The sequence below is a fragment of the Pteronotus mesoamericanus genome, unplaced genomic scaffold (assembly GCF_021234165.1).
Source record: "Pteronotus mesoamericanus isolate MK-2021 breed Mesoamerican mustached bat unplaced genomic scaffold, CSHL_Meso_final contig_20, whole genome shotgun sequence".
In the NCBI taxonomy this organism is placed as follows: domain Eukaryota; kingdom Metazoa; phylum Chordata; class Mammalia; order Chiroptera; family Mormoopidae; genus Pteronotus; species Pteronotus mesoamericanus.
This window is the reverse complement of record NW_026555085.1, coordinates 88,380,976-88,401,359: the sequence shown is the minus strand read 5'-3', so window position 1 is coordinate 88,401,359 and position 20,384 is coordinate 88,380,976. Positions and strand designations below refer to the sequence as shown.

At 37.4% G+C, this 20,384-nt stretch overlaps 1 protein-coding gene across 1 annotated transcript; it reads left to right on the top strand.

Annotated features, from left to right (window-relative positions):
• The first annotated feature begins 1,562 nt into the window (after positions 1 to 1,562).
• NMBR (neuromedin B receptor) lies at positions 1,563 to 18,163 on the top strand. Its single transcript, XM_054568962.1, has 3 exons — positions 1,563 to 1,984; positions 13,519 to 13,867; positions 17,762 to 18,163. The coding sequence occupies exons 1-3, from the start codon at positions 1,563 to 1,565 to the stop codon at positions 18,161 to 18,163; spliced, it is 1,173 nt and encodes a 390-aa protein (XP_054424937.1).
• Positions 18,164 to 20,384: the final 2,221 nt, after the last annotated feature.

The following is a 20,384-nucleotide window of genomic DNA, read 5'->3' as shown; positions in this document are numbered from 1 at the left end:
AAATTTGCTTAAATTACTCATATGGTTTGGAACATTCATTAGCTTGTGGCTAGATCATTACAGGTAGTTCTTGACTAATTTCTTTATTATTACACAATTTTATTCCTTAATAACCAAGAACTAGGCAAATGTTTTCCTAATGAAAACAGTGCCATTTGGCTAATTTAAAAACTGTGCCATTTTTTTAGCAGTTTATATTAAACTCCATTGGTTTTAATTTGTGAAGTTATTTTGTTCTTAGGTACATCATATTTAAAATGTTGAGTATGTACTTAGGGCTGGCATTACAAAGTCATAGGCATACATATGTCTAGCCTTAAAAGATATAGTCAAGCAAGTTTACAAAAGGAAAGTTGAAATTTGCTTTGAAATATTGTCAATTTCTGTTAAAGTTGAACATAATCATTGTAACCCAGCAAATCCTCTGGCATTCAAATATGCACCAGAAGACAAGCACAAGAATATTCATAGAAACACTATTCAAATTAGCTTCCATTATAAAGAACTCAAATGTCAATTGCCTTAAATGGAATAAAATAAACATTGGTATATTTATACTAGAATACTATATAGCAGTGAAAAGTTTGATATACGAAAACATGAATGAACTTCACAAATGCTCAAGAGCAGGCAAACTAATCTTAGATGATCAAAGGCAGAACTAACACTGCTTACTGCAGGGCCAGTGGTTAGCTCGTAGGTTCTGCTTTGAGCTGTACCTTTAAGAATTGTGTATTTTATGCACTTCATATTTAAATAAAATAGAAATTTAAAAGTAATATGCCAGCTGTAGGAAAGAGTTTCCATATTTGGGGTAAGAAAAGTGGATCAAGGACGAAGAGTCCGGAGGGAATCCCATTTATTTACTTCATCCTTAGTCACTGCTTCTATTTTCTAAATTCCGTGTTACAGCATCAGAGACTCACCGGCCTCCAAATCCGCAGAGGTTCACAGACTTCTGGCCTGGGGCTCCCCCTGCTCAGAGGCGGGTGCTGATGAGTGTATGTGGGGACGCAGGGTGTGAGAGAGCTCTCGGATCCCCTCCCGTACCACACAACACAACTGGGACCACAGAAACAACAGCAAAGCCTTGCCAGGAGCAAAGGAGTAGCGCCCCTTGCTAGCTGCCCGCGTTTCAGCCGCGGTTCCTTGGACAGCGACAGGGTGGCTTCCTGCCTCCCCAAGCAACAGTCGGGCAGGTACTTCAATTAACCCCAGAGGGATAAATCTTTGTTCACAAAAGAGCCGTTCTCCACTGGGTATAAAAGAGAACAAGCCAGTGAAGACTGGAACAAGACGCAACTGTTATTATTTATTTATTTATCTATCTATCTATCTATCTATCTATTTATTTATTTATTTATTTATTTAAATCGGGAGCCAGCAGGAGCCCACGCGCCTCTGGTAGAAGTGAAGAACCGGAGCGTGTGGACAGACTCCTTTCTCAGCGGCCTGTCCCCTCCGGGGCGCGCGGTGTGACGCGTTCATCGCGGGAGGGAATTCCACCTTTCAGGGCACCTGGCCGCAGGAAAACTCCAGCAGACTCTCTTGGAAAAGGGACCATGCCCCCCAAGTCTCTTGGCAGCCTGTCCCAGACGGGCGGCGGGAACCAGAGCGGTTTCTTTCCCGGGCTCTCGGACAGCGATTTGCTGCCCGCCCCCGAGGGAACCACCGCCGAGTTCGCGGTCCGCTGTGTGATCCCGTCGCTCTATCTGTTCATCATCTCGGTGGGCTTGCTGGGCAACATCATGCTGGTGAAGATCTTCATCACCAACAGCGCCCTGAGGAGCGCCCCCAATATCTTCATCTCCAACCTGGCCGCTGGGGACGTGCTGCTGCTGCTCACCTGCGTCCCGGTGGACGCCTCGCGCTACTTCTTTGAAGAGTGGGTCTTCGGGGAAGTGGGCTGCAAACTGATCCCCGTCATCCAGCTCACCTCCGTCGGGGTGTCGGTGTTCACTCTCACTGCCCTCAGCGCCGACAGGTGAGGGCACAGGTAGCGGTGGGGTGGCGTAAGGAGTGGTGGGGAGGAGCGGGGAGTGCACCCGGGGAGGAGCGAGGGAGAAAGGAAAGGCGGGGAGGGGGAGGAGAGGAGGAGAGTGTAGGTGGGAATTAGAGTACAAGCAGACAAAACCCACTGAGATGTGCAGTATGAAAAAATGTATGAAGAGTATTACTTTTAAAATAATTAAAATTGCATTATTTTAGTTTGAGATAATATTTCATTCAGTTTGAAAATAGTTTGAAGGTAGTTTTAAAATGGCATATCCTAGTCTTCCTCTTCCCTTCCACACACTTCGGGAATCTTTATTCTATTTTACAGAAAAGCCATAGAATAAATGGGCACCTGTGTAGCTACCTTGTATAAGCTTCCTCTGTGTGCTTAAAACCTAGACGTGCAGTTTCCTTATTCTGTAGCTTGACAACCTGATAGGTAAGAATGTCTGCCTTAATGTTAGAGAAATGTTGATTTTGACTTTTTTCCAAATAAGGGAAAACGCCACTTACAGTTAACAACTGAATTCTGCCACTTATTTGAAGCAAAATCAACTGGAATAGTAAATGTTCTGACAAATGATTTTACACATTTTTTTAATACCTCAAGTGACACATTGCTTGTGTTTTCACAAACAGGTAGGTACCAAGTGTTTGTATTTTAAAAGTGTTGTAAAAATATATCCTAGATGTCAAACCTGCTCTTCACATACTTTAAGGGTGGGAAGTGTCCGTTACTCTACCTTGCAGATCATGTAGTTCAACTGTATCATTTTCTAGGGAAGGATGTTGAGGCCCAGGGAAGGTAAGTCCCCTGGCAGAGCTGGGAGGAGAACCGCAGGCCTGCTGGTCCTGGGTCGGGTGCCACTGTTGAAGGCTCTCCGAATCCTGCTTTTGGGGATTTAAACAAGAGGGATGTCCGGATGGGAGTGGGGCAAAACTGGGCATGTCCAAATTTGAAGTGATGTTCAAATTTGATTTGACCCTTTGATTTACAGTTCATTGCATGAAGCTGTAGTCTAATACCTGTGGGGATGGGGTTTTGACATAAGCTATTTAGGTAAACAGTTTAACTTGGATGATTAAGAGGGTGTCATTTGCCACCTCTTTAGTTTACATGTTAAGTTATTAATGAAAAATGAATCCATCTAAATTTCCTGGTATTTGCAATAATACCCTTATATCACTTTGGCATTAAGAGCTAGTCTTCATTAAAGGAATTAAACAATATTCAGTGGAGAGTTGAGAGCTGTTGTCTTTTTAAATTGAATATTATTGGCTTTTTACGTTTGTATAATATTTTCTCTAAAACCACATTCCTATAAAAATAGGTGGCTTTGGATAAATTAGCCACCTAATTTTGTTTGGCATGATTTCTATTGTCTTTTTTGAAAAGTTGTCTTTGAACTCCATAATTAAAATGTGACTTCTTAGTTTAACTGCCCTTCTTTAGGGGAGCCATTTTAAACAGAAAGTTTAAAAAAAAATTCTAGATAGGGATTAGAATAAAACAATACATAGTTATCACTACAATAGTTAAAATTACTGTCATTATGCTGTTGTTTTTTAAAAATGTTTTATTTATTTATTTATTTATTTTTAGAGAGGAAAAGGGAAGGAGAAAGAGGGACAGAAACATCAATGTGCGGTTGTCTCTCACGTGCTCCCTGTTGGGGACCTGGCCTGCAACTCAGGCATGTGCCCTGCAGTGGGAAATGAACCAGTAAACCCTTTGATTTGCAGGCTGGCACTCTATCCCCTGAGCCACACCAGCCAGGGCATTTTTTAAAGTTAGTATTAGTAACAAGACCCAGAACTTGAGTTTATTTTATACCACTTTTCTTTCTTATTACAGAGAAATACAGGTAAAAGGACTCTGACAAAAGTTGGAGAAAATGTTATTCCTCACATATTTATTGACTTTCAGTTTATTATGTGCATCATTTACTTTGCAAATAAAGCATGGATACTTTAATAATAATGATAAAGCAAGGTATGTTTCCTTTTCTACTTGGTCCAGAGGCTATTCTTGCTTATCAGTGTGTGTTTTGGAAATCTCAATGGAGGAACTGGAGTTGCTGGAGATGAAATCACACAACACATTCCAGTATTCATTGAAATGGTTTGGAAATGTTTTGTTTTATATTGTCTACAGTTCTTTTGTTCTTCCAGAACATGGTAATCTGAGTGCTTATTTGTACTTGATCTTCTTTTACTTTATCTACCAAATGTTTTACTTTTTTGTGGATCTGGAAACAAGAATAAGACATTGCACAGCACTATGCTAAGTTTTTAATGTGAGTTTATTATTCTCACAATACTATGAAGTAAGCATTATCATTATTATCATTTTAAAGTGAAGAAAACTAAGGCTTGAAATTAAGCAACATTTTCCTGATTTCACAGTGGAACCAGCATCTGAAACCAGTTCAAAGCCTATGATCTTCACCATTAAACCACATTATTACTTTTCCAGGTATAAGAAATTACTGATTTTTTCCCTATTTAATGGCAGACTAAAAAAAATTACATTTAAAACATAGCATCAAAGTTAAAAAAATGATTGCAAAAGCTTTTTCATTAGATTCAAGAATGAAAGACTGTCGTTAATGTAACAGCAAAATAAAAGAACACCTTGAATTCGAAATTAAGTAGTAGTTGTAGCAATAGGAAAACTAAAGAAAAGCTGCTGTTAGAGTTTTTAAACAACAAATTCAATTGTTTGTTAAACCACACTAAATATTCTATCTTCATGAGGTGGCATATATAAAGGTAGAGAATTTAGAAATAGAAATCACAGTAATGCAGGGAAAAAAAAGGAATATAATTAGATTTGTGGAAAGCATATCCGAATGTGAAGTGGGAAGTTATATATCACTGATGACAGCATCACCAGATAGCGGAGACTGAAGTAAGAAATACGCCATTTACTCGTGTGATGCTACCTTGAGGCCTAGGTTACCTTGTTTGGTGTGGGTGGTGTGGGGACTCTGTGTGGTAGTGCTGATTACTCATCCTCGACGTTCCCAAGTCTTTCGAGGAGTTTCAGCTGATTCATCCCTAGGGAAGATCATTTTTACCCACAGTGGATTTACCTCAGACACATGTCATAACCAGAATGTGAGGAGGGGCAGTGTCTAATCTGAAATGGTGGTTAGTGGTGCTATCGGTTTACGTTTTGCTTTTACGTTGATGGGTTTTTGTTACTATGTCAAAAGTGTACTTCTTTTGCTTGCTCACATTAAGTAGCTACTTAAAAGCATTTGTATATTCTGTGTTGTGTCATTTTTACCAGTTTTACACACACACACACACACACACACAGGGACACGCACTAGCCCCTACCCCACTGTTGGGACATGTGTGCCGTGATACTGAGTAGGTAAATCCCCATAAACCACACTTTGCTTATGATAGGTGTTAGAGACATCTTCACTATCTATTATACTAGTATTACAAATAGAATATTATTTCTTTGACTCTTGAAGACATTTTTGCCTCTAAATCCCACAATTAAGATGCAAATAATTTTTAAGAATGAATTCTCTTTTTTCCTTTATAGCAAAAAGTTCCTACGGATTCCTAGTGCTAAACTATAAACTTTATCATTTTATGTATTTACAAATGTAAAACTAGATATCAATTTCTATATTCTGTTTTTATATAACTATTAACTAAAATGCATTTATAAATTAAATTCTAAAATTCTATAAGCGAATACAAGTGATATTAATTTAATGCATCAGGTTATGTTGTATTTCTGCTACTAACTAGTCAATGTTGAATTGAATGCAAAAATAATATTGCATGTGATGAGACTAAAGTGCTAATATATTACTAATTTCAAACTTTTCTTTGTTAGTTAGGATAAACATATTTAATTCTATAATCAAGCTAGTGTTCTTAGGTATGAACCTGGAATCGTCAGCATTATTTGCATGTTATAGCAATGCAGACAGATATTTTCGTTACTGGTTACTTATTAAAATATTAAAACAGAGCAAATCTGGGTCCTAGGTCTAACTCCCTAGGCCTTAGGAAGGTTTTTTTATTTTTTAAATCAGCCTTTGTTTAGTGGTGAAAATGTATTACCGTTGTCTGTTTGCTGGTTTCTCATCAAAACTCTTGACCGAAGCTCAGGTCCTGATTGAACAGCTGACTTTTGCCTTCTCCTTTGATCAGTAACCCTGGGCAGTAGTATGCTGAGAAGCCTCTCAGTGGGTGCTGAGACTGGTTCTCAGAGTGTGCTTATAAGCTCTTTTAGAGTGCACCCGGCCATGCATACCTAAGAGAATAGTCCACACTCAGCCTACAGGTAACCCATGTTTCCAGAATAATGACTTATTTATTTTCAACTTGTTCCAAAAGAATTTAGGACATCTTAAAGATAAAGATAAAAATAGCACACAATGGGGATAAAAAAGAGAGGAAAACCAGGTATAAGGAACTAAAAGCTGAAAAATACAAAGTCACCCCTACTTTCACAAAATGTGGGTCCTAAGTTACATTTGTCTGAGAGCTTTCTAGCTGTCAATTCAAAAGGACAATTTGTTTTGCATAACAAGTGCTCAGTTATTTTTATATCACCATAGAAACAGGGTGAGTTGTAATCTGTATTTAATTTATTAGTTAATTTGAATTTATTTAAAGGTTGTTATATTGGACTCCAATAACCAGATATATTTTATTCATCGCTCTCTCAACTACTTCTGGCTTACTTCCTTTTCTTTTCTAATTCACACATTAAATTAGGTGCTGCATAATCCTCACAATATTCACACTATTGCATATATATATATATGCAAAACTTTGTAGGTTTTGAAGATTATTTATCCACCTTGATCTGAAACTTTTGGGACACATTATATGAATAGAGAGAGAATGTACTAGCCTGTAGCTTATTGCATCTTGGTGCTAGTCTTCTATCTGTTATATTTAAATATTCAAGTTGGAAAAAAATGATAAAACAGCACAAAAGACATGCTCGCAAGTGAGTATTTTCCTTATTTACAAAAATAAAAATAATGTCTTCCATTGTAGAGTTGAGGGCTCTAAGATGGGGTCCTAGTGCCACCTCTTTGGGTGTTGAGCAAACTGTGACCCAACGAGAACAAGGAACACTGTTAATTGGTGAGGCAACCGGATGCTCAGTTCAGTGCTCCAGAGCTCTGCCTTGCACACTCTTCCACATGACCACATCTCAGGCAAGTCTCTCATTTAATCATATGCTGGTTTTCTTTGTACACTTCTCAGTGGGACAAGAGGACCCTCTAAGACAAGCCTCTCAGTGCTTTGCCTGTAGTGGTGCATTTAAATAGGGGGCCATCTGTTCTAGATGAGCCATGAGGTCAGACAGTGAAGTTCAGCACTTTCCTTATTGTTAGTTGTCACCAGCAATACAGTTCCTATTGGTATGTTTCAAAATCCAAAATAACTTATCTTGGCTCTTTCAATTGCAGATTGCTCAGGAGGGCTCACCGATTTCTAAGGTCTTATGTAGGTTTTAGATAATACTGTATGTAACTGGGAGATTACTTTCAGCTCTTTGGAGAGCCTCACCCATATCCCAAATACACTGACAAGCTTGTATGTCCACAGTTTATTTGTTTAATTTCTATATAAAGGACACATATCTTCTTTAAAATATCTTTTTATTTTTATTTTTTTTATCATTTGCTGTTCTTTGTTTCTTTGTTCTCATTTGTTTCCATGATCAAGGTTATTTTTATTTTCATGCTTCAAAGTGATCTAGCTTAATTTTGCTAGCTTCAAACTTAATGAGCTCTCTCAACTTATTGTTATCAAATGTTATTAGGCCCATACCCTTCTCCCTGTGAACACTACTGATTTATTGAGGTTCTTGGCAGTATTTTCTATTTCCAGTTATTCATAAGTTTTCATGGGGAGCAGAAATAAACACTAAACCTTCACTTCTCCCTAATACTTCCCTTAATTTCTTTGAGTTTTAATTTTTTTTCTTATAAAGATTTTCATTAAGAATATTTTTCACTTCTAATGTAGACCTTCTTTATGTTGTTTATTTGTGGAAATTTTGGGGAAAATATTTTTACAATTAAAATTTTAATTGCAGTTTAATTCAAATTAATTTGTGAAAAATAACCACAGAGAGATGGGAAGGAAGGGAGAGAGGGAGAGAAACATGCAGTCAGTCGCTTCTTGCACAGCCCTGGCTGAGGCCCTGGCCTGCAACCCAGCCATATGCCCTGACTGGGAATAGAACTGGTGACTTTCTGTTTGCAGGCTGCCACTCAGTCCACTGAGCCACACCAGCCAGGCTGAAAAAGAATCACATTTTAAGAGAGAACCAAATAAGCACAACCTAGAAATGATTATAGATATTTATATAGATACTATAGAAATGTAGTTTTTAGAGATGACTTAAAAATATGAGACATTACTTGCTGATGCTGTTGAGGATTAGTTTCTCTACTGTATTCATAATCATTAAACTAAGAAAGCATAATTGCAGATATGTTGAATCTTTCCAATTAAAAATACCATTGACTTTTAAAAGACAGGAGATCAAATGTCTAAAACTGGGTAGAGTAGATAAAGCATTTAATGCTTCAGTCGCATTAAAATTGAAAATATATAGGATTCTTAGTCACAACATGTGAGTGAATTCTGCAGTGTATGCTGCTAGGTTTGTAATCATTCAAATGTCATGTAATCCTTTACTCTCAATACACTTTACTGTAAAATGGGCACACTAAACAGTTTTGCAGCATAGGGCTATTTTATCAAATGAAATAATTAATGTGAAAGCATTTTAAACTGTGGGTTGCTGTGTGACTACTTCTACTATATTATCTATGTGTCAAGATGACACATGACTCACTAATTCAAATCAGTATTTATTCACACATGCAGTTAATTTTCAGAAAATAGGCATTAAAGAGGAGAGCAAAATGAGCCTATTGTAAAACTAATAATGACAGTCTTTCTGTCACCTATAGCCTTTTCTCAATTCCTTTAATCATAGACTGACTAGTTCCCACCTGTTGCCTTCATCAACATAAATTGTCATTATCACTATCCTCATTATGAAACATTTATGCAGTTTAGGTCATGCTTTTTAATGAATTAAGAACAACGTGATTTTTGTTCTGGTAAAGAGCAACTAGAATAGCTGACCCCTCTATAATGAGAAAGGTGTCTTTCATCCTTTTCAAAGCGAAATACACATATTACAATATTTTCAATAAGGTTACTTATAGTCTTAGCCATTCTGTTGTATGCTAATGCATAGATATTTTTAAATGATAAATTTAGTAATTTTACTCAGAATAAATTTTACCACTACAGGATATCAATACTTTTAAAATATGATATGATATATTGTAAAAGCCAGGCATCTGATTCTTCAGACACTGAACTTCCTCTGGATTTCTAATACTCTCTAGGACGCTGCATGTGCACCCATTGCAGGAAGCCCGTGGAAAGATGCTCACTATTGCAGTCAACCTTTGCAAAAGGGGTTTTCTAAACCTGGCTTATATTCAAAATCGCTTGAAAATCTGATAAAATGCCGAACCTCTCCTTTTACACCATAGACACTCTGTGCCAGTGAGACTGGGAAACAGTTTAATACTCTCTTTTTTTCAGTTCCCTGGCTGATTCAGAAGACTGACCCAGCTTGGGCATCAGGAGACTAGACTGTCTCTCCCTCTCACTGCCACACTCAAGGAAACCTAATTGCCAACAACCGCCATCCCACTCTACCACGACTGCTCTTAAGAAAGTCATCTCCTTGTTGCTGAGGCCGTATTTCTTTATTAGCTCAGTGAACATTTACTGAGAACTTGCTATGGATCAGGCATTGTGTTATGTGTTACGATAGAGCAGAGAGCAAGACACAGGCCCTCGACTAAGAAGCTTTTTCTCTGCTTTTAAAGTATTTGACACAGAGGCCTACACTTTTTGAAATTCTTGCTTTCTCTTTTTCTCTTGCTTCCACAATACTCTTCACTCGACTTGCCAGATAATTCACACTTGGACTTCGTTAGCTTCTGATAAATGAAATTTGATATAAAAGAAGGATCTATGGGTAGTATAACTCGAAAGCTTTGCAGAAATTTATAGATGGATATTTTGAGATGTTTTCATAACTGTATATGAGTTAAAACTATCTAATTTTCTTCATATATTTTGTTATATGATTACATTATTTCTTTACATTAAATTAAGACTGTATTCAGATATAATAAGCAAGATTCAAAACAGACATTAATGAAGAAGCATATCTATTTATTGATATTTAATATGTAAATAATGATCATGCTCTCTTTATGTGAATTTTGATGGACTAGTTTCTAGTTTTCAGTTAGGGATAACTTTTGAGACTATATGAAAGGAAAAAAACTTTTTTTATACATACCTACTATGCTACTAAATTAATGAGATAGTTTTTATACTGAGAATATTTCAGTCTTACATTTTCATAAATATTTAAAGGAAGCATGATTAGTAATGTCTACCTTAATTTGCACTATATATTTTTTTACTTTTTATTCTTTCAAAGATGCACATGAAACATAGGTTTGTGTATAACATATCATCTGACAGATGTAAGCTCTGGTTTAGTACTAATAATGACACTTCAATAACCCATGTTTTAAACTATAGTTTCTGGCTGTATAGAGTTTGAAATACTCTCTTTTTGATCAAATGTATATCATTTAGTGAAGAATTCATGGGATCCATTTTCCCTTTCCTGCAGAGGCTAAGAATCATCCTTACTGAAAAATGCCTTTTCTAACCTTGTCCTGCATTCTTACTTCTCCTCAACCCAAAACTCTGTATGTTGCTAGCTTTACTATGGCAATCTTATCAGGATGAGACAGTCATGATTTTTATTCTTATTTGAACTGTCCCCAACATTCTTTATGATTATAGTGCTTCTGCAAATGCCCTTAGCTCTGGGATAGGAGTGAGGGTAGGGAAGTGACCTATCCCTCCCCTTTAAATCGATGAAGGAAAAAAGTTCAGAATATTCTTTGTTGTTTCTGACAGTCTAAAATGGAAGGCTAGTTAACTAGTCCATTTCTAGTGATCAGCAGCCTCCTCTCCCACCCCAATTTCTCTGTCTTTCTCTGCTTCCTCCACGTACAAAAGAATTTATAATCAGTTTTTCAGTACTTTGATCTTAAATATGACTTGTCGGGCAGTAAATATCTAACCTTTCTGGAGAACTTCCAGAATAAAGTAATCAAACAAAAACATAAAACTTGAAACTCCTCTAGAAGGAGAAAGAAGCTAAACATTTTCTGTATTAGTTCCATAGCTATGTAATAACTATAAAACTAGAAAGAACTTCTAGAATTTAAAATTATGATAAACAATTCAGATGAAAGGAAGCTAAAGCTAATATGACAGCTTAGAAAATAAAACTCCAAAGAAGGTGCAGATGCGTTTGATAAAGTAAAAAATTAAGAAAGAAGAGGAATTGAGATTCAAGCACTCGGACTTCAATTATTCAGGAAGGTGGCAAAATAAAATTGAGAGAAGAATCAAATTCAAGTAAATGGAAAATTATACAACCAAAAAATTATCAAGTAGCAACTCTTGAAAAATCAGAGCCATGTATATAAAAAAGAAAATGTCATAATATACTACTTAACTCTGCAGTGAGTGGTATTTGTTTAGTCATAATAATTATCTATTGACTATTGACTATTTTATAAACAATATAACTTACCTGGAAGTTGGGAATGGGGAGACTAGAGGTAGTAGAGAGAAAATCTTCAATTACCGTTAACAGGATGTCAAGAGCTAATGTCTATAATATTTGATTCAGGACACGATGGAAGAATTACATTTCTTACGTATATGGAGGAAATGATGTGAAATTCGTTTTCACTCAGGACCAGGGCCTGAGATATAACACGAGACTTGTATTTTTTTTTTTTTTGTATCACTCTTAGTGCTCTCTGAATTCAAAAACAAACAGATAAACCTCTTTGAACATTATTAATCTGATAAAAAAATTAAAAATTAGAAAAAAATAGCTCATTTTAAATTACTGATTGTGATTCTTTAAGTTTTGTGTGAATATACAATTAGAATAGGAGAAGGGAGCTCTGTTGAGCTCTGCTCTGTGTGAAGTCTGGGTAAAACGCATGATGTGTGCTATTTTGCTTAATTTGGTGTTGAGGCCCTTTGCTCTTGCTCTAATTTTCATGTTTCCTGTTTCACATGGGAAGATCCTCCAGATCAAAATGCAAATGACCTTTTTCCTATTGTCTGGGGATGACACTTTGATGCAAGCTGGAAAAGAGAGAGGCTTTTCTCAGAGTGGGATTGAGGCTGCAAGCTCTTGCTCCCTTGTGGGAAATGAAAAGCATCTTCATAGAAGCTCAGAAGAAGACCTTAATTGCCTAATATGCAGCTTGAAATACTCTGAACTGTTAAAACAGCAGACTAAATGAACTGTAAATAAGGAGCAGGGACAGGGTCATGACAGGTACCAGCTAATTTCCAGGCACTGTAACCAGTGCTCTACACATTTTTTTCTAATCATAAAACCTTGAGGGAGGTGATTTTTATTACCTTTCCCAGAGGAAGAGGAGACCTCAAGTGATTTTCAAGCAGTTATCAGGGATAATAGCTCAGGTTTGTTTGCCTAAAATAACTTTTAACTGCATCTTGTTAACCTCCTAGGTATACTGTAACCTGAGGTATTTTCCAAGATAAGTGCAGATAATTTGAGACTCCCATACGAGTTTGGTTTGTCTGCATTATCAGTGCCCTAATGTGTGCGGTCGAGCTGGCTGTCGAAGGTTTGGATCGCTGAAGCCAGTATGCCCTGGGGGCCCCTTTAACACTAGGACAGTGTCTGGTGGGAGGAGAAAGAATTCCATGAGGTCTCCACATAAAATACATTTGAGATGTAAAGACAGAAATTTATTCCATTTCTTTCAGCCCTTATGACTAACTCATGGAGAAGAACCCAGTTTGGATGAGTCTCTAAGATGTGCTGATATGATATTCTTAGGAAAAAAGTGGGTGACTCAGGCTTATAAGCTAAAAAAAGAGTATCAAGGTGGAATTTAATAATATTTTGTGGGCATTTTCTATTTTGTGGTTATTGTGTATTATAGCAATTACAGGAGTGATAGATTTTTCAAAATTAAAAGTAATTAAATGTATTCAATAAATCATGACACTTGGAGCATGTGTTGATTTAGGAAAAAAAACTTGTGAAAGCATAAGCAAATTAATGCAATTTGGGAAATGACAATTTCAGATATTTCCCTCTGCCTCCCCGTCTTCTGTGTTAATAAGCAGGGGAATGACTTTCAGACAGAGAAACCGGGGATCTTAGGTAATTGCCTGCACTACAGAACAGGGAGTGGTGGAGTGTTGGCATCTCTCTCTCTAAGCAAGTAAGAGTTCTTTTCTTTCCTTCCTCCCGCCCGCCCTCCCGCCCTCCCGCCCTCCTTCTCTTTCACTTCATTTCTTTTTCTTTCCCAATAGTAATTTGAGACACTGTTATCTTCCCAGGTACAGAGCCATCGTAAACCCTATGGACGTCCAGACCTCGGGGGCGCTGCTGTGGACCTGCACGAAGGCTGTGGGTATCTGGGTGGTCTCTGTGCTGCTGGCTGTTCCGGAAGCGGTGTTTTCCGAAGTGGTGCAAATTGATAGCTTGGATAACGGCAGCTTTACGGCGTGCATACCCTACCCTCAGACTGATGAATTACATCCAAAAATTCATTCAGTGCTCATCTTCTTGGTTTATTTCCTCATACCCCTTGCAGTTATTAGCATTTATTATTATCATATTGCAAAAACCTTAATTAAAAGTGCACATAATCTTCCTGGAGAATACAATGAACATACCAAAAAACAGGTAAGCTTGGGATGTGTGTGTGTGTGTGTGTGTGTGTGTGTGTGTGTGTGTGTGTTGGAGGTGCCCTGGTCAGCTGCAGAACTATTATGTTGTGTTCAATTTCATGGACTCTCAATACCAGGAATGATTAGAACTGAGAGAGGGCTCAGGGACATGCACTGGCCTGAGCTAAAAGGGACATTGGGGATCTCTACTGTGTGGCATGCCATGGCTTTGTAAAGGCTCACCCAGGTCCTGCTTCTTTGCCTTCTGGGCCTACGGCCATCAACATTTTTGGAAGAATTTTTTATCTGGAAATGTTGAAGCAAAGAATCATGTAAGAAACCAGAAAAATTTCACAGTTTAGGTGTAGGTGTATTTAATCTGTGTCTCCTCTCCCGTTGGCCCACTAAGGATGATAGGAGGTCTGGGAGAAGGGTGCATCAGGGAGGGTCAGCAGGACACTGCCTGCGGTCTGGCGATGAGGTTTGGGTGGGATGTCAGAACGGGAGGCCCTGGGGACCAGGTGGCAGAACAAGAGAAGAACCAACAGCTGGTGCTGAGGTTGTGCTTGGTCTAACTCAGCTGTACAGATTTTCCTATAAAGATTGTATACTCATCTAAAGCTTGCACCACCTAACATAGGCTTTCTTCCTCAAGGGATATGAAGCACTAATTTAAGGAAAAAACTATGTTAATGCACAAAGAGATGGAGATACTGTCCTTATAGGACAAAGTTTCAAGTTGTACATTTGTGCACTCCTGTTGCGGAACTTCTTCCAAAGGGTACAAGGAGGTTATAGGTGGCTCTTCCCTAATTTGAATGAAGCAAGTTGAATTTCACATCATTCAAATTTGCTGGGTTATAGATGGAGGCACAGGCTGGGGCTTTGGGCATTTTAGCAACAGCAGAATTTTACAACGTTTTCTTGTTTGGAAGGTAACCTCTATTTATCGAGGAGCATCAACATCAGAGACCCATATCTGCCTAAAAGTCTTAAAAAACTAGCCAACCATGAAACTAATTGTTAGGTAAATTAGTAGATTCATTTTGTAATCATATGGCATCACTGAAGCAAAAATGTCCAGGTCATATGTTTTTTTACTTTTCACATAATCCTTTAATTCAGAGCTTGTGATCTAATTTTTATCTCAGTTTGGGTGTTTGAGTTTTTGATCTGGTTTCTAAAGTTGAATTTCTCTTACTCTCCCCACCACTATTTTTTTTCCTAGAACACTTTTTATATGAAGTTTTTAAAATCATGTTTATTCTGTTACAGTTGTTTCAATTTTTCCCTCTTTGCCCTCCTCCACCTATCCCTCTCCCCAACCCCTCTCCCACAGTCAGTTCCCACCATTATTTTTTATTCAATGGCCTTAGTTCTGTCTTGTTTTCATAAATTTCCCTATTGAGACTTGTAAACTCAGACTGACTAATTGTGCTTGACATATGCCGAGAAGTAATCTCAACGCCAACAGATTGCCTGTGTATTTGATCTTCCAAATATAGATTGCCCTGAAATTCTTGTACCCATGCTCCACCTGCTAGGAAGAACATTGCTTTGTAATACAAATTTTACATCAACCTTCTTAATATTGCCAGGTTGTCTGTCTATGCCACAGGGAAACACCTGGAGTACCACATTCTTCGTCCTGGACGAGGCTCCTTCCACGTGCCCCTTCCTTTGCTGTCACCACTCACTGCTGCTCCCCAATGTCAGTCCTGTTGGATTCTTGAACATTTCCAGTCTCTTGTACCATATTCTAGTTGACTATCATTAGTTTTAGCTCAGAAAATATTATATCTCTTACTACCAATTCAATATCTTTTGATAAATTGTTTTCACATGATGTTGCCTTCTTTAAATATTTAAACAAATCAGACAAATAGCGGCTAACCTTGGACTTAGATATTATAAAATGATTTTTAGATTTAAAAAGATCAATGTCCAATATTTTAATTGTGTCAGTTTATCACATTCCTGAAGACATACCTATAAAACAATAAACATAGTATGTAAATTTTATGAAAAGAAAAAAACATATAGGATTGACAATTATGTCAGGTGCTTTTGATTCATATGAGTGTGGAGTTTAAATATTATGGTTTTTTTGTATGTGTATGCAGTAAGGGTTAAAAAAGTTATACCTTATTTTAATAAATTTATTTTTCCTATTTAAAATACTCTGATTAAAAAAAATGTAGGGTTGGCCCTGGATTGTATGGCTCAGTGGATTGAGTGCCAGCCTGCCAACCAAAGGGTCACTGGTTTGATTCCCAGTCAAGGCACCTGCCTGGATTGCAGGCAAGGTCCGCAGTGGAAGGGTGCGTGAGAGGCAACTGCACATTGATGTTTTGCTCCCTCTCTTCCTCCCTTCTCCTCTCTCTAAAAATAAATAAATAAAATCTTTTAAAAAATAAAAAAAATGCAGGGTTGAATATATTCTATGGTTCATTCAGTGGATTTAATACAAACAAGTGATTTATAATTAAAGTGAACATGAAACCGAGCAGATGGAGGCCTGTCCACATGGTGCCTTGGTGAATGACCCGACAATTAATGCTGGAAGGAACAGGCCTTTATTTACAATATTCTAACCTTGGGGCAGCTCAGAAGACTTCAGCTTGGAGCCCTGTTCTCCCATGAGACCCAGCACTTCCCTTGTTCCCCAAAACGCTATAGGCCAAAAGCAAACCTAATAGTTCCCTGTATTCTTACCTTATACCGGCTGCACCAACAGTTCTTCAGTCTCTCTGGAAGGTACCAAAGTTGCCATCCTCACCCAGCAGCTCCGTCCTTCAGGATCTGGGCTATGCTGTCATCAGCCTCCATGTAATAGTCCAGAAAAACATGTGCCATGGTGCACTGGATCATGGTGAAGTTCAGGAAAGGCACAAGTCTCAAGAATCCACATAAAGTCTGGGTTTGCAAGGCAGCAGGTCTTGTAAGACAAAGTCCTTGGTGGCTTCTGAGTCAGCTAGAGCTGGCACAATCAAAGCAGCATGCCTGCTTTCTTACTAGCCCATGGCAGAACTGCACCTACGGCCTGCATGGCTCCTATCTCACTACCAGCAGCATGTCAGATTCTACCTTCATGACCGGATGTATCATGGCTTCTCATGGCTCTTCTAACTCCCTTCCAAGCCTCATGACTGAATCCCCACAAACCGCACAGCTGCTACTTCACTACCGGCAGCATGGCTCCTTTTACACCCTTTCAAACCGCATGGGCAAATCTCTCATGGCTTTCTGCCCTTCTTTTAAATCCTGACCCAGAGCGTCCTGTGTGACCTCATCTCTGACTCCTCCCACCATGAGCTACAGTTGCCAGTTCTCCCGTATTGTTTACATTTATTTGGCTGCCATCCCCAGTCAGGGCAAGAATGACTTCATGATCCAGGGGGACCCTGCTTTCCCTGGCTATGTCATGAGTCAAGATACAACCTTAAAGTCACATCCACCCTGCCCCAGGTGGTAGCACAATTATTAAACTAGTCTTTGTTATCAAAAGAATTTGAAGCCATATCATGAGCTTCTCCCATCCATGAGTTGTGGGGGAAAGTGCTCTGTACTCTGTTACAAACCCAATAATTTTAAGCTAAATGAAAATATTTAAAAATAAGAGAATTTTTTAAGATCACAGTTTTTACATAGAAACATAGCCATTTCTTAATAATTTGTCATCTAGTCTTACATAAGCTGTCAAGTATTATGAATGGAAATAGTGTCGTGACCACAATGGGATTCATGAAACTGTTAAAATCATCATGTTGTTGAGGAAGATGAATAGTTTTTATATTTTTGGATATGTTTTCATACTATAATAAGTTTACTCCTTTTGTAGCATGATATTTCGAATGTGGCTGCCTCCACTTTCATTTTAACTAATGGGACTACTTCCTTGTATTTGCAGATGGAAACTCGGAAACGCCTGGCGAAAATTGTCCTCGTCTTTGTGGGCTGCTTTGTTTTCTGTTGGTTTCCAAATCACGTCCTCTACATGTATAGGTCTTTCAACTACAACAAGATTGACCCATCTCTAGGCCACATGATTGTCACCTTAGTTGCCCGAATTCTGAGCTTTTGCAATTCTTGCGTGAATCCATTTGCTCTTTATTTACTCAGTGAAAGCTTCAGGAGGCATTTCAATAGCCAGCTCTGTTGTAGGAGGAAGTCCTATCCAGAGAGATCAGCCAGCTACTTAGTCAGCTCTTCTGCAGTGCGGATGACATCTCTGAAAAGCAGTGCTAAGAACGTGGTGACCAATTCTATTTTGCTAAATGGGCACAGCATGAAGCAGGAAATGGCACTGTAATTCTGGCCTTTCAACTTACTACCTGAAAACAATTTGCTCTTCTATTTCTATTGAGCAGAGCAAAATTAAGCAATTTTCTCTTTCTTAATATTTCTGAGCCGATTCATTAGACAATGTCATGATTGACTTACAAAAGGCAGTACAAACATAGCTAACATTTTTCTCAAAACAGAATTTTAAATTTCATATATATATATATATATATAGCATTAAAAGTGATTTAAAAAAACAATCCTACATGTATATAAATTGACTTTCCCTCAGGATTTGAGCAGTTCTTAGAGCCCATGCTAGTGTTACCTTAAATTTGTTTTCACTTGAAGCAGGAAATAAATTCTAATATTGACTCAATAATTCAATGAGGGTATGAGGGTAATATTTAAACTCCTAATATTAGAAATATAACTCATATTTTTCTGGTGAATTTTATTCATACTTAGTGCATGTATATTTCTCCTTTGTATGAATAAGATAATAGAAAATCCAAAGGTGGGGTTTAATCAAAACCAATATTTATTGTGATTCTTTGAGTGAGTAAGCAAAATTTCTAGAAATGACATATCTGTAGCTTATAGGATTGAGGACATTTATAAGTAGTAAAATAGTTATCATCTGAATATGATTTACATTATAAATGTAAAACAGGCATCATATGTTTCAAATTGTAAAACTGTGATTAAGAAATTGGCATGGTTATTTTTGGATACAATGCTAAATCCCTGGATATTTGGATGATTCTATATAGCTATGGTAAGATTTGTGTAATTCTGATGAGTTCGACAATCTACGCATTCTTTTTTGTAACAGCCACATGACAAGGCAAGTTTACTTTGTGTGGTGTCGTAGTACTTTTCTGAATAAGTGTCTCGGATTTTTTTTTTTGCTAAAATAAAAATGATGGTCTTGATTAAATTCTAAAGCTTTTTCTTCTTAAGTATGGATTAATAAGTATAACATTTGGATTAATATATTTCATACTCTTTCTCTTTCCAAATTTGCTGAGTAGAAAGAAAACAGTATACTAAGCCCTTTCTTAAACATCCCTAATCTATGCTATTTAATATATGAAATTCTCAATTGTATGTAGCAAAGGAAAGAATAGACACAAACAAATTGTCTATAAGAGTTGATAAAAATAATGATTGTGAACATTAATCAAATGTTTCCTGTGTTCTAGGCATAGTCCTAAACCTTTACATGTGCTATCTGACTTAATCTTCAATAAAACTCTTCAGGTGGAAAAGGGTAGGATCTGATTTTGGTAGTGTATGAGTTATGCAGTTGGGGATGTCTCCATTAAAAGAATACACAAAACTGCAAATTTTACAAAAAATATCTGATGATATGAACACATTGACAAGACCCCGAACTCATACCTCTGAAATATGTCTAGTTATTCTCTTTATTTTTAAAATTAGAAAACTGAGGCTGAGAGATATTAAGAAATATAATGCAGATTACATAACCATGGAAAGGTGGGATTTAAAAATGGCTACCGTACCACAGTGCCTGCACCCTCTATTCCGCTGCCACTCAGCTGTGGCTTTCTTTCACCTTGAATAGTTGTTCCCAACTGTTGGGAAAGTTGTAAATCCACTCATCAGAAAGGTGCAAGATATTACACATAAATTTTGTATTGACTTTGGGTATATTATAAACCTTTTAAGACTCATCCATTAAAATGTAAAGAACCAAGGCTAAACCTTGATCAATGCACAATCTTTTTTCTTACTGGTAGTAAGATGATGGTAGAAACACACTTACGAAAGACTGCAAGATATATACATCTTGCAAGATTCTTTTAGTTTCATGTATATACATATGAATTATTTTATGTATGTATATAAAGCTAAGGGACATATGTGTATTTTAGGTAGAAAGTCCTGCTAATTAAAATTTGTGTGGAAAACAGTTTGGAATTTCCTAAAAAGCTAAAAATGGAACTGCCTTTTGACCCAGTGATTCCACTGCTGGGATTATACCCTAAGAGTCCCAAAATGCCAATTCAAAAGAACCTATGCACCCCAATATTCATAGAAGCACAATTTACAATAGCCAAGTGTTGGAAGCAACCTAAATGCCCATCAGTAGATGAGTGTATCAAAAAACTATGGTACATTTACACAATGGAATACTTTGCAGCAGAAAAAAAAAAAGAACTACTACCCTTCTCAACAGCATGGATGGAACTAGAGAGCATTATGCTAAGTGAAATAAGCCA